General features: G+C 37.9%; 1 protein-coding gene across 1 annotated transcript in view; it reads right to left on the bottom strand.

Moving 5' to 3' along the window:
- The window catches only part of LOC123241257 (regulatory factor X associated protein), a 77,421-nt gene extending 77,347 nt beyond the window's left edge, over positions 1 to 74 (bottom strand). The window contains 1 exon segment of the mRNA XM_044668954.1: positions 38 to 74. Coding sequence (XP_044524889.1) covers positions 38 to 74 — 37 coding nt within the window.
- Positions 75 to 13,644: the final 13,570 nt, after the last annotated feature.

Consider the following 13,644-nt stretch of genomic DNA (forward strand, 5'->3'; position numbering starts at 1 on the left):
AGGATTTATTAAAACATGGGAAAGAGTCCTAACTCACCCTTCACTATGCCACCTCCGGTGCCAAAGACCCCCATGACCACGCAAAAACCCCCATTTCAATACTGCCTGGGAAAATTAATGACCAATAGGAAAAGGCTTAAGGAATTATGGGTGTGGTGAAAGGGAGTTTGGGTAATGTAGTTTAAAGGGGTACAAGGTCTTTTCAACTTTACAAACCCCTACACAGCTGTAATTCCTTCTCTGTGCTCTTTGTGTGAAATCAGTATATATTAAACTCAAGACTCCATGGCAAGTTGGAGCAGTTATGAGTTAACCATTAGTCTGACTGTTCTCAATGCTCTATTTCTGTACTATTTCAATCCAACGCCATTAAACGCTACTTAGTATCCCTGGATATATAGAGCTGGACCTCTATAGGCAATGGAAACTTCCTGTTGTCAAGGAGCTCACAGTCTAATGAGAGAGATGATGTGCAAAATAACTACGTGTAGACAGGATATATACCTTTGTTCCCTAAATATTTCCTTCTTCAGGTTAACTGTATCCATTTCCTTCAAGATATGCTCTATGGTGTTCTTCCTAGTAGTCCATCTTACAGAAAATAGTCCCCAGCTGGGCAATGTGGAAGGGGTCCTTTAGGAATTCAGCAAAACTTTTCATATCTCTCTTCCTTAGATATGAGATGACTGAAAACCTAGATCTGATTTCATAAGAAAAAAGAGCTCTGCTAAGATTCCTTTAGGGCCTATAGTCTTATCTCCTCAATTAAACTGTGGGCAACTTTTAGAGTAGGGGTAGTCATTTGTGGTTGTTCAGTCATTTCAGTTGTGTCTGACTCTTTGTGACCTCATTTTTGGTTTTCCTTGTCAAGATCCTGGAAGGGGGGGGTGGATTTGCTTTTTCCTTCTCCAGGTCATTTTTACAGAAGAGAAAACTGAGGCAAACAGGGTTAAATGACTTGCTCAGGGACACACAGCTATTAAGTATCTGAGGCCAGATTTAAACTCAAGAAGATGAGGCTTCTTGTTTCCAAGCCCAGTGCTCTATCCAGTGTGCCACCTACCTGCTCAGGGATAGCCAAAGCATCTTATATTTCTGTTACCATTATTGCAGAACTAAGTATTAGACATTGGGAAGATCAAAACATATAAGCTTTAGTTGTCTTTCCCTCTATGCTTAATGACTGTGCCTCAGAGAGTTCTCTATCTTGCAGTTTACCTAGACATTCAACAAATACTTGCCAATAGCTAAATCCTAATGTGTCCTTGTAGTAAAGGCCCTCTACAAACCTTGTTCTGTGTAGCAAACATATTCCTCAGGCTGAAAAGGGGAGCTGACATAAAATTACTAGCTCTAAACGTAGGAAAAAACCCTAAACTCTTATGAGGCTCTTTTTGCTGAGGGGAACATTTAATAGCAACATTGAAAGGATGAACAGAATTCAATCTCTTAAACACAAGAGGAATTTCTGATTGTAGAGGAAAATGCCTTAATCTGGAAATTAGAAGACTTGCCTTTGAGTCCCTATTCCTTTACCTTTGGGCATTGGAACTTTGGGTGAGTCACATCATTTCTGGGATTCAGGTTCTTTCTGTATAAAATATAGATAATAAAAATAAGACCTGCCCTTCCAAACTTATACAGCTATCATGAGATTCAAATGACATGATGTTGGTGAAAGTGTTTTGTAAAGCAGTATACTAGGGTAAGGCACTATTAATCTTGACATTTACTTAATCAATCAACAAGCATTCAAAAACCAGATATTGTGCCAGGATTGGACTTTTATCCCTAATTTAGAGAAGGGAGAAGCACATTCTAAGCTTCATAAGAAATCTGTGAGGGAGGAACCTATTTTTACAAATAATATTTTAAATGGGCAACCTTAGGTATCCAAGCAACTGCTGAAGATGAACTGAAGCGTGGCAATGATAAACTGGGGTGAGGTGACAAGGAAATGGGCTGAGAGTCAGAAGCCCAGGATTCTTAGCTGGTCTGTGCTCACATGTGGTACAGCCTTGGGTATATGTATGTATTTATTATTGTAATAAGGGAATAATGCAAGTAGATGGGGTTTGTGGGTCCCTAAGTCAGTAAGAGGGAAAGGAGGGCACAATGGTAGAGGTAGTAAATTGAGGTGATAGGAGATGTAAGGGAATGACTGAGTTTGGGGAAATATAAGATGATGAAGTATAATGAGCGGCAAGGGGAGAGGATGAGGTAGATGGACAGGCAGCTGCAACAGGGAGACACAGACTGGGTGCACAGGCTTGAGACAGAGGACACTGAAGGGAAACAGGCTGAACCCCTTCAGGTAGGAAGGGCACTTTTATAGACAAAGGTTGGGGCCAGCCAGAAATGGTTTGAAACTAACTAGAGGGCTTTCTAGTCAGTTTCTCAGGTTCACACAGTCTCAAGGCTCTTCCCTGTCTGTGAAATAGATCGGCTTCTCAGAGGAAGTATAGAGATCACCACTTCCTCCAAGATGGATGCCTCCAGCTCCCCTGAGGACCCAAAGAGAAACTATTCCTTTCTCTCCTTCTCCCTCTTTTATCGTTCAACCAATGATTTAGCAAAAGGTTTAATTAAATGACACCCGGGTTTATTAAGTTTCAGGGTTGATTATAAAGGACAGAGGGATACAAGGTTTCTCTAACAACCACCTAGGGAGAAGCTCCAGGTGGAGAAGGGACACAGGAATGGGGCAAACTGAGCAAGAGCCTGCTCTCACTCAGCCCCAGGCAGTTTTGTTGCCTTTAAGGTTAGGGAAGTTACACACAATGAGTCAGGAGATAATTTGTATCAAGGATAAGCCCTACTTGAGTATGGGGAAAACCCAAGTCTTCAAAGTTTGATTGCTACCACTCAAATCCACCCTTCTCCCAGAACCCACAGGAAATTAGGAAGGGAAATGGGGATTGAGATAGGGAAGGTCAGGGAGATCCAGAGGAATTAGCTAGGCTACAAAATCTCAAGAGAAAAGGCACAGATTCAAGGCCAGGTTTCAGCCCCAAAACTGAGCTCAGTTGGCCCTTCCACTCTGTCCAAGTCTCCAGGATCAACTGCCCTTCGTCAGGGTTCTAAACCTTCTTAACTGCCAGAAATTCTGCAGTTAGCTTTTTGCAGGGTTGATTGCACCTCTGCACTACATTACTTACCTTCTCTAGGTCTCAATTTCCTTCTCTTTCAAACAAATCGGTTGCACCCAGTGATCTGTATGGTCCTATCCACTTCTACAATTCTATACCTTAAATTAGTTGAGCAGTAAAAGTAACTCATCATCCTTTGCAAAGAACAGACAAAAGCAATAATCCCAAGGGTCGGTTGAAAGAAAGCAGGGAGACCATGTTTATTTTACATTTTGAATTTTATAGTTATAGAATCTGATTATTAGAAGGGATCTCAGAAGTCATCTAGTCTAACTCACTTCTGAGATGGGGTCATTTGTGGCAATATCTCAAAAAACTAGTCATATCTGAAAACCTCTATTGATGGGGGGAGCTCACCACTGCTGAAGGTGACAATTACATATTCATACAATTTTAATTGTGAGAAATATTTTTCCTTATGTACTTCTGAGATCTTCCTGTCTGTCATTTTTATCCATAGCTCTTAGCTCTGCCCCTGGTCAAGCAAAACATACCTAACCCTTCTTCTAAATACTTGAAGATAGCTCTCATTTGGCTTCTATATTTTTCTTTTTCCAGTTTAACTATCTTTAGTTCCTTCAAAATGAGGTCCATGGTTTCCTTCGGAGTGGGCTGCAAACTAAATCACAGAAAATAGTCTTCTATTGGACAGTGTAGAGCAGGGGTCCTCAACCTTTTTGGCCGTGAGAGCCATAAACACCACATTTTTAAAAATGTAATTTCGTGAGAGCCGTACAGTGCTCACAGTGTGCACTCCTGTAACAGCACCTGAAAAAAAAAAATGACTTTATGGCTCCTGCAGAAAGAGCCGTATCTGGCCCTCAAAAGAGCCAGATATGGCTAGAGCCATACGTTGCCGACCCCTGGTGTAGAGGGACTTCTTTAAGATTTCAGGGAAACTTTTGATGCTTCTCACTTTAAAGTCAAATTATCCAAATACAGACTTGATTTCATAAGAGCAAAGTGTTCTGGTAGAAAAGTCCTTTAGGGTCCTTAATAGTTGTCCTTTGACCTAGTGGAAGAAGTATATTTATTTGTGATAAAGTGGTCTGGATTTATTACCAACCTGTACTTACTCAGCAATGTGTGTACAAGAGTCTTGCCTTTGGACATGGTCAAAAATGGTACTATTTCTGTTCCTGTCACAACCCAGAGACAGATTCCACCTCATGCATCAGTCTGTCTGTCATTTTGAGAAAGGGTGATGATCTCTGCCTCTGTCTCTCTGTCCATCTCCTTGTTGTCTTCCAAATTAGTATGTGTAGGCTTCTCAAAAATAGGATATGGGAGTCATCTTATAAAGTGCCTGCTTTTCAATTGAAAAGGCCCTCAACCAACACTAGTCCACTTAGTCACAACTCAGAATTTGGGGAGATGTTCTTGGGAGAGGAATAATGTTAGGGTACATGCACTTACTGATGGAGCTGAGTTAGGAGTGGGTACAGTAGACTGTGATTTTCATATAGGGCGAGGGCAGAAAAGGCCAGAGACTTCCATAAAGACCTAAATTTAGGAGAAAATTGAGTCAGCAGCTCCTCCAATCAAACAACAAACATTTATCAGATCAGTAGAAAATGCATTTATTAAGCACATACTATGTGCTAGGCTCTGTTCTAAGTGCCAAGAATATAAAGGTGGAAGTATTTTTCGGGGTAAAAAAGTTTCTGAGGAATGGTGAAGTCCAGGGAATCAGGAGTGAGGCCTAGAGAGGAGTGAAGGAGATACTAATATTAAATATCAAATATGTGCCAAAGATTGTACTAGATACAAAGGCAAAGATAAGACAGTCTCTTCCCTCAAGCAGTGTAGATTCTATTAGATACAACACATACACATATAAATGTGTATATACAAACCTACACAAATAAACCCAAAGGATATGCAAAATAAATCCAAGATAATTTTTTGCAAGGTAGCTAGAAAGATCTTCTGTAAGAACTAGCATTTGGATTGAAGTTGGAGAGAAACTAGGAATTCTAAAAGGCAAAGGTACAAAAGGAGATGCAGAATGTAAGTCCCTTCAGGGTAGGGACTATTTTGCTTGTATTTGTAACCTCAGTACATAATACAGTGCCTGGCACATAGTAACTAACACTTAATAAATCTTTTGGTTTGAATTTGTAATTCACTACAGGTATGGAGGACAGTATGTGCAAAGGCATGGAGACGGGCAATTGAATATCTTATGTAAGGAATGGCAAGAAGGTATATCCAGAGAAAGTGCGAAGGGAAGAAATGTATAATATGACCAGAAAGGTAGCCTGGAGCTAGATTGTGAAGGATTTTAAATACTAAATGGAGTCTGTATTTGATTTTGGAGTTAGTTTATTTTTATTTAGAAAAAAGTTTTATTTTATAAACAAAGTTTATTAGGCAAGATAATAGCGCTGGAGGATGGATTGTAGAAGGGAGGAATTAGAAGCAAGATGTCTAGTTGGGATGCTACTATAGTTTAGATAATAAGTAATAAGGGTGGTAGCTGTGTTAGAAGAGAGAAAGGGTCAGAGGTGAAGGATATTGTAGAAACAGAATCAACAAAAAAATGGCAACTGATTGGCAGCCCCTCTATGAGATGAGGATCAGTGAGTGTTGTTGGAGAGCCCTGCAGTTACAAACCTGACTAATTGGAAAGATGCTGGTTCAGTTGATATACAATGGAAAATTCAGAAGAAGTATAGGTTTTGGGGAAAGATAACGAGTTCTGATTTTGATATGTTGAATATTAGCCACAGACAGCACATCCAGTTGAAAATATACAATATGCTCCTGGTGACCTGGGACTTGAGTGCAGGAAAAACCCTAGAACTTGATATATAAATCTGAGACAATAATTGGAAGGAGAATGATTTTCTTGACAGAATTAATAGAATAGATCTCAGGACTCAAGATGGTAGTCATCTGTAAAGAATGGTAACTGAACTTAGGAAGAGATCATCAAGAGAAAATGTAGAGAAAAAAAGGGAAACTTAGAGTAGAGCTTTATTAGGGGCCAGGACATGGTAATCCAGGAAAGGAGATTAAAAAGGATCAGTCAGATAAGTAGAAGGTGAAATCAAGGAAAGAGTATCCAGGAGGAGGTGGTGGGTTAGCAGTGTTTGATGTCAGACTCTGCAGGGTAGCTGCAGAAAAAGTCGAGTAGAATAAGCACTGAGAAAAGGCTACAGAATTCTGTGATTGAATAGTTAAAAGATCATTGGTAACCATAGAAAGAGCAATTTCAATTGAATGGTCTAATTGGAAACTAGATTGCAAGGGACTGTGAAGTGAGTGGGAGGTGAGGAAATGGAGGCAATAAATGCAGATGTCTTCTCCAGGAGTTTGGGAGTGAGAGAAAGTATATCAGACAATAACTTGTGGAATCAGAGTCAAGTAAAGACTTTTTTTTTCTATAATCCTTACCTTCCATCTTGGAGTCAATACTGTGTATTGGCTCCAAGGCAGAAGTAAAGACTTTTTAAAGTTGAAGAAGAATTAGAAATGTTTATCAATAAAAGAGAGGAATCAGTGGATATGGAGAGATTAGGGATGAGAGAAATAGAGGCAATAATCATAAGGACAAACTCCTGGAGGAGATGTTAAGTGATGGGATCAAGGGTACAAGTAGAGCAGCTAGCCTTGGTAAGGGGGAGGCCTACCAATGTTCCTTCCTAGGAGGAAGCTTTCGGTTTGACCTTTGAGAGAAACCAGGGATTGTAAGACAGGGATATCCCTGTCTGTCATCTTCACCACTGAGTGTGTACTCTCCTCTTTCTAGCTCATCTTTATAGGTTGTCTTATCCTATTGGAATTTAAGCCCCTTCAGAGTAGAACTGTATTGTTTGTTTGTATTTGTAACCTGAGCACATATTAGAGTGCCCAGCACATGATATTTAGCACTAGAGAGTGAAGCAAAGGAGATAATGGGGATGGGAGTGATATAAGGAGGTTTTGTAGCATAGAAAATGGAGAGGAGTTCAAGATGGACAACCTCTTTTTTTTTTTTTAACAGTAAAGTAGGAGTTGAAGTGCTGAGGATGGGTATATATGTACAGGTGCATGCATGTGCAATGGTGTACTAGTAAATGTTTAACAACTGGCTCTCTGGAAGAGAAAAAAAAACACATACACCAGACAAATTTTAAAGTTTAATCTGAATTATCATTATCTTTTCTAACACTTTTTAAAGCTTAGTCGGTTAACAAAACAGTAAGTCCAATCCTGATTTGTAGCATTGGCTGATTTCTAAGGGTTACATACTCATGCTGAAAATGTAATTATTGACTCTTGTTAGCCAGTATGAATAGACTCCAGCATACTTCTGAGGAGAGAGCAAGAGAACAGCTGGCATTAAGGGCTTTAGGAGAAAAGAGAAAGTTTATAATAACTTCATTAGAAAGTGCAATAGAAAATTAATCAGGTAAAAAATAAAATGATTGCCATGTAGCATTAAGGGCCTACAAAAAAATTAGATAAATTTATAGAGGACCCAGCCATCACTGTTCTTCCAGTGATATTCAGTAGCATGTGATAAGAAAGCAGGTGATAGAGATAAGGGTTGGTATTTGGCATTTCATGAATGACAGTATAAAAAGAGGGCAATATGGGTAGAGAATTTAGAGGGTAGAGGGTAGAGAATTTAATAAAGTTGAACTGTTTATCTATATGGGAAAATTTTCAAAGGAAGATTAGAATAATAGTTATGAACTGGGAAAATATGGAGGGGCAGATGAAGTTGAAAAATAGGTTTAGGAGGGGAGAGAGACAAAAAGATGGAGGGACAGGAAAAAACTAACTTTAGTTTGCTTTGATTTATTGCTAATGAAATTATGATGGCTCAGAGAGATGTCATTTGCTTTTATAAGTGCTCTTAAGACATCTCTTAAATATTGTGTCCTGGTATTTTCCCAGTAATTGAAGTTAAGTTCATTAGCCTATTAATCAATTAATCAATCAACATTTATTAAACACCTAATCAGATATAGAAGAGGCAAAAGACAGTTCCTGCCCTCAAAGAGTTTATGATTTAATAGGAGTTTCTAATCTAATGGAGATTATATTTCAAAACTTCACCTTTCCCCTACTTTTGAAAAACTGGGATTTTTGCTCATTTGTAATCCTATAACAATTTTATTTCCACAATGCTTCTAAGATCACCAATAGTGACTCAGTAGTCTCATCCACACTTAAAAAAAGTACACTTGGATAGAAATCATTTGAGTTTTATGACTTAGTCTACTAAGATAGTCAGAAAACATTTTCTTTCTTATTTTAGAATTTAATGACCTGTCAAGCACTCCTCATAGTGGACAGAGTGCTAGATTGGGAGACAGAAAGATCTGAGCATAATCCTTTTTCAGACATTTACGAATCGGGTAACTCTGAACAAGTCATTTAACCTTTCTCAGGCACAGTTTCCTTGTCTGTAAAATGAGAAAAATAATAGCACTTACCTCCCATGGCTTTGTGAGGATCAAATGAGATAATACACGTAAAGTGCTTTGCAAACTTTCAAAACTCATTTTGTTAGCCATTTTATTATTCCTAGTCTGACAGGGAGAGGAAGGAAGGAGAGCAAAGTCTCCAAGAATTATAACTTTTTCTTTCTTTTTTTTTCTCTTATTCAATCAAGTATTTAAACTATATGCAGAAGAAACCAGAGGAGGGAATTCACAAGTAGGGGGATGCTGGATCTACTCAATGAAATGTAATGTATGTTAAAATGTATGTTTCTGACATGTGGTTGCATGCAAAAATGTCATTTTTCTGGCCTTCTTTACATCTGCCAAAGTTTGTGTTTGTAGATGTTTCTGGTTCATAATTTAAAACTTTTAGAGGGGGATTGGATAAATATCTATGGAGAAAATGGTATGTAGGTTACATATAAAAAGAAACAGATTTCAACAGACAGAAATGTCCTGGAGGTCCTGGAGGTCGGGGCAGTTCTAGGCATAGTGTATGGGCCAATGGACAAAGTAGCAGAAGGCCAAATAAGTTATAAACACAGTGAGTAGCATAATTTGCCTGTAGTATAGAGCACATGAAGGGTAATAGCATGAGATATCTGGAAAGGTAGGTTGGAGTGAGGTAGTTGAGAGCCTTGAATGCCAGGGTAATAAGGGGTTTGAATTTTAGCTTGAGTTCTGAGTTTTTAGCTTGAGTTATGTAAAGGGGAAGGGAAGAGAACAAGCATCTGTAGAGGGTCAACTATGTGCTTGGCACTGTGCTAAACACTTATAAATATTATTTCGTTTAATCTTCACAACAACCTTAGGGAGATATTATTATCCTCATTTTCCAGTTGAGGAATCTAGGCCAGATAGAGTTAAAGGACTTACTCAGGGTTATCCAATTAGTAATTATCTCAGATGAAATTTGAACTCTTCATAACTCCAGGTCCAGTGCACATGGATTGGACCTGAGAGATGTTGGGAACAAAGTGACCAATTAGAGGGACATGTCTCTAGTCTCTAGAAGATGTAAGAAGGGGAAAAGCACTGGGAGAGAGAGATCTTTAATACAAATTATATTGTGTTTTTAAAAAAAAATCTAACATTATTCTCAGTTCCCAAAGACAATTTCCTATTCAATAGAACCTTCTCTTCTAACAAGGAATATAATTATACTATACTATACTATACTATACTATACTATACTATACTATACTATACTATACTATACTATACTATACTATACTATACTATACTATACTATACTATACTATACTATACTATACTATACTATACTATACTATACTATACTATACTATACTATACTATACTATACTATACTATACTATACTATACTATACTATACTATACTATACTATACTATACTATACTATACTATACTATACTATACTATACTATACTATACTATACTATACTATACTATACTATACTATACTATACTATACTATACTATACTATACTATACTATACTATACTATACTATACTATACTATACTATACTATACTATACTATACTATACTATACTATACTATACTATACTATACTATAATTAATATAATATAATATAATATAATATAATAAATATAATATAATGTAATATAAACTATAATATATAATATAAACTATAATATAAACTATAATATAATATAATATAAACTACAATATACTATAATTAAATTATATTCCTTGTGTTCTATTGAATAAGCAAAAGTAAACCAACACATTGGTGATATCTCACAGTGTAAGCTTTATTCCTCATTGATAGTTCATCCTCTTATCAGTGAAGATGACCTTAAGATATTAGGAAAAAGAGAAATACTAATAGAATCAGAAGATTTGGGTTCAAATCCTGCCTGTGTTGCTTACTACTTGTGTGACCTTGGGCAATTTACTTAACCTTCTCTGACCTCAGTTTCCTCATTTTTAAATGGTTTAGTTGGCTTAGATGGCCCTGGAAAATCCCTCCAGATCTAGGTCTGTGATCCTGTGATTGGGAATGTCAGGATAAAGAGTTGGAGGTGAGAGTGGCCACTCGTTCTAGAGACCGTCTGAACCTGTATGGTTGGAAGGGAAACTTGAAGAAAAATTAGCATGAAAAAATATCTCCTAGGAAGGAGACTGGGGCCAGGGTGCTCTAGGAAGGAATCTGGGTTGGAGGAGAGGAGGACTGGGGGAAGTGTGCCTCTAGGCATCATCATGGGAAGACATTAGATAGAAATATATGACACTGCTTCTGAGGGCTGCCTTTGCTGCGAGTCAGCTAGCGTATGTGAGCCCCTCCATCACGGGGGACCATCTAGATACGGCTGGTTGTGTTCTAGCTCCCAGGGAGGCAATTCTGGTTGTCTCCATACCTCAGTAGAATTACAAGGCCCAGGCATGCTAGGGGAAAATTGTGGCTTGAAAATATCATGAAACACAATAGTGTCAACTGCTGCATAATGATAAAGGAAGATGAAGTCTGAGATGAAATCATCGAATTTGGCATTTTTGCAGGATTTGACGGTATGGAAGTCATTCAACAGAGTGATGAGGAAACCATCAAATACTGCATCAGATCTGTTGCTCAGCACAGCCCAAGCTCCTCTCTAGAGTTTTTACACTGGCATTTTAGTTTAGTATTAATCAATTAATTTTTATTTTTAATAATACTTATTATTATTTATTAAAAGTAAGGCCAGTAGGGGTCAGCTAGGTGGCTCAGTAGATGGAGAGCCAGGCCTAGAGGTGGGAGATGTGTTCAAATCTGGCTTCAGACACTTCCTTGCTATGTGACCCTGGGCAAATCACTTAACCCCGTTGCCTAGCCCTTACTGCTCTTCTGCCTTGAAACTAATATACAATTTTCATTCTAAATTGGAATGCAAAGGGTTTTTAAAAAAAAGTAAGACCAATACAAGGTGGCAAGATAGTCCAATGGAAAGAGCCAATGGCTTGGAATCAGGAAAGTTGGGTCCCTGAGTGAAAAGGGACAAGAATTATTTCTCCCTTCCTACTCATAAATTGAAGAATTTCACATGTGCACATATAAGGCCAGGTAGCTCAGAGAGTTGAGAAGTTGGCTTAGGAAAGGCCCGAGTCAGAAGGGGTGAGAAAAAAACCTCTAGGATCCAGAGAATTTGCCAACAATAGAGGAAGGGAACATAACATCCAAGGCATTGGAGAGAGCACTGGAACTTAAATCAGGAAGACCTGAACTCAAATCCTTATTCAGACACTTACTAACTGTGTGACCTAAGGCAAATAGCTGGATTTCTATCTGCCTCAGTGTCCTCAGCTATAAAACAGGGATAATAATAGCACTTACTTCCCAGGGTTATTGTGTGTGTTTTAAAAATCTGTACCCTGGGTACTTCATTTCCCAGCATTCTTTTCTCTTCCTGAGGTTCCCTTATCTTGCATCCCAGTGTTGCACCTTGGCTTGGGTTTGTTTATAAATTTGCTAAAACCCACACTGAGGGACCTTTTTGGGGGGCCTTGGCTTTGGTGCCAACATGGTAGGTGGCTGGATCTCTGGCTCTTTGCTCTGCTCACTCGGCTGAAGGAATCCCTTTCTCTCTCACTTTGCTGTTATTAAATCTTATAAAAATATAATATTAGGAGTGTTGTATATTCATTTTTAGTCTTACAATTGTGAGGGCCAAATTTTCAAAGTATTTAGCAGTGCCTGGCAAAAATGGTTATTTAATTAGTGTTTATTCCCATTCTTAGACAAATTTTCTTCCCCAGGAGTTGGTACCTGAGGCAAAGTTCAGGTTGCCTCCTGCTTGTTTTGGCTCTGCTTCCTAGATCTAATCAGTTGTCAAACCTTGTCAGTTTTCTTTCCTCAGGATTCTTACATCTGTACTTTCCTTTTCATTCCCCTTGCTATGTGACCCCCAGTTTTTCTTGCCTGGACTATTACGGTAGTTCAAAGATTCCCTGATCTTCCTATTTCCAGCCTCTCAACTTTATAGTCTCTATACCACTGTCAGGTTAATTTTTCCAAAGAATAGCTCTGATAAATTTGTTTTTCTTTTTAAAACATTTAAGTGACTTTCAGTTTGGACAGGATAATGTTTAAACTCCTTCAATTGATGTTCAAGAACCATTATGATCTGATTCAAGCCTATCTTTAAAATTATTCCCCCTTTGATGAGGACACTAAACGATAACTCTAGTCCAACTATCAATAATATGGAATGATACATGTAAAACCCAGTGGAATTGTGCATCAGCTACTGGGGGTAGGGAGGTTTGGGGGAGAGGGAAAGAACATGAAACATGTAACTATGGGAAAATATTCAAAATAAAAATAAAAATATAATAAAAAAATAAAATTATATCCCCTTCCCTTTAGATACCCAGAGCTCCATCTCAACTGTACTACTTGAGGTTCCAAGGACAGAGAAGACAGTTTGTTTTTTTCCTTTATGCTTTTGTTCATGCTCATGTCCTCCACAACTTTTTCTACCTCTTAAGATCATTTTTATTCTTCCAATACAACTCAGACATTAAATACTTTTGACTTCCACCCTTCCATATCTGGCATTGGTCTTTCTCTACCTTCTCTGAACTTACCCAGAAGATTGCATATATCTTACACACTTATTATACTCTAATTTAGATTCTATATACACATACTTTGTGTATATATGTTGTATATATGTGTATGTATATATATGTATATATGATACATTTATTAACCATTGATTATGTGATAAGTGATGGGGATACAAAAACAAAAATGAAGGCAATCTCTCTTCAAAGAGATTACATTCTACTATATTCTCCTCCCCCTATTAGATTATAAACTTCTTGAGATCAAGAGTGATATCTCCTCCAGTTTTTTATTGCTGTCAAAGTCTTGCACATAATAAGGGTGCAATAATGTTTCTTGAATGAATGGAGAGGGATTTTTTTTTTGGTAGGGAAGAATCAAAGCCATTTATACCTACTCTATCATAATCTATCTTCACTGCAGTAGGTAGTACAATGGATAGAGAACTGGATCTGGAGTCAGGAAGAATTATCTTCCTGAGTTCAAATCTGGCCTCATATACTTACT

Source organism: Gracilinanus agilis, chromosome 3, assembly GCF_016433145.1.
Source record: "Gracilinanus agilis isolate LMUSP501 chromosome 3, AgileGrace, whole genome shotgun sequence".
In the NCBI taxonomy this organism is placed as follows: domain Eukaryota; kingdom Metazoa; phylum Chordata; class Mammalia; order Didelphimorphia; family Didelphidae; genus Gracilinanus; species Gracilinanus agilis.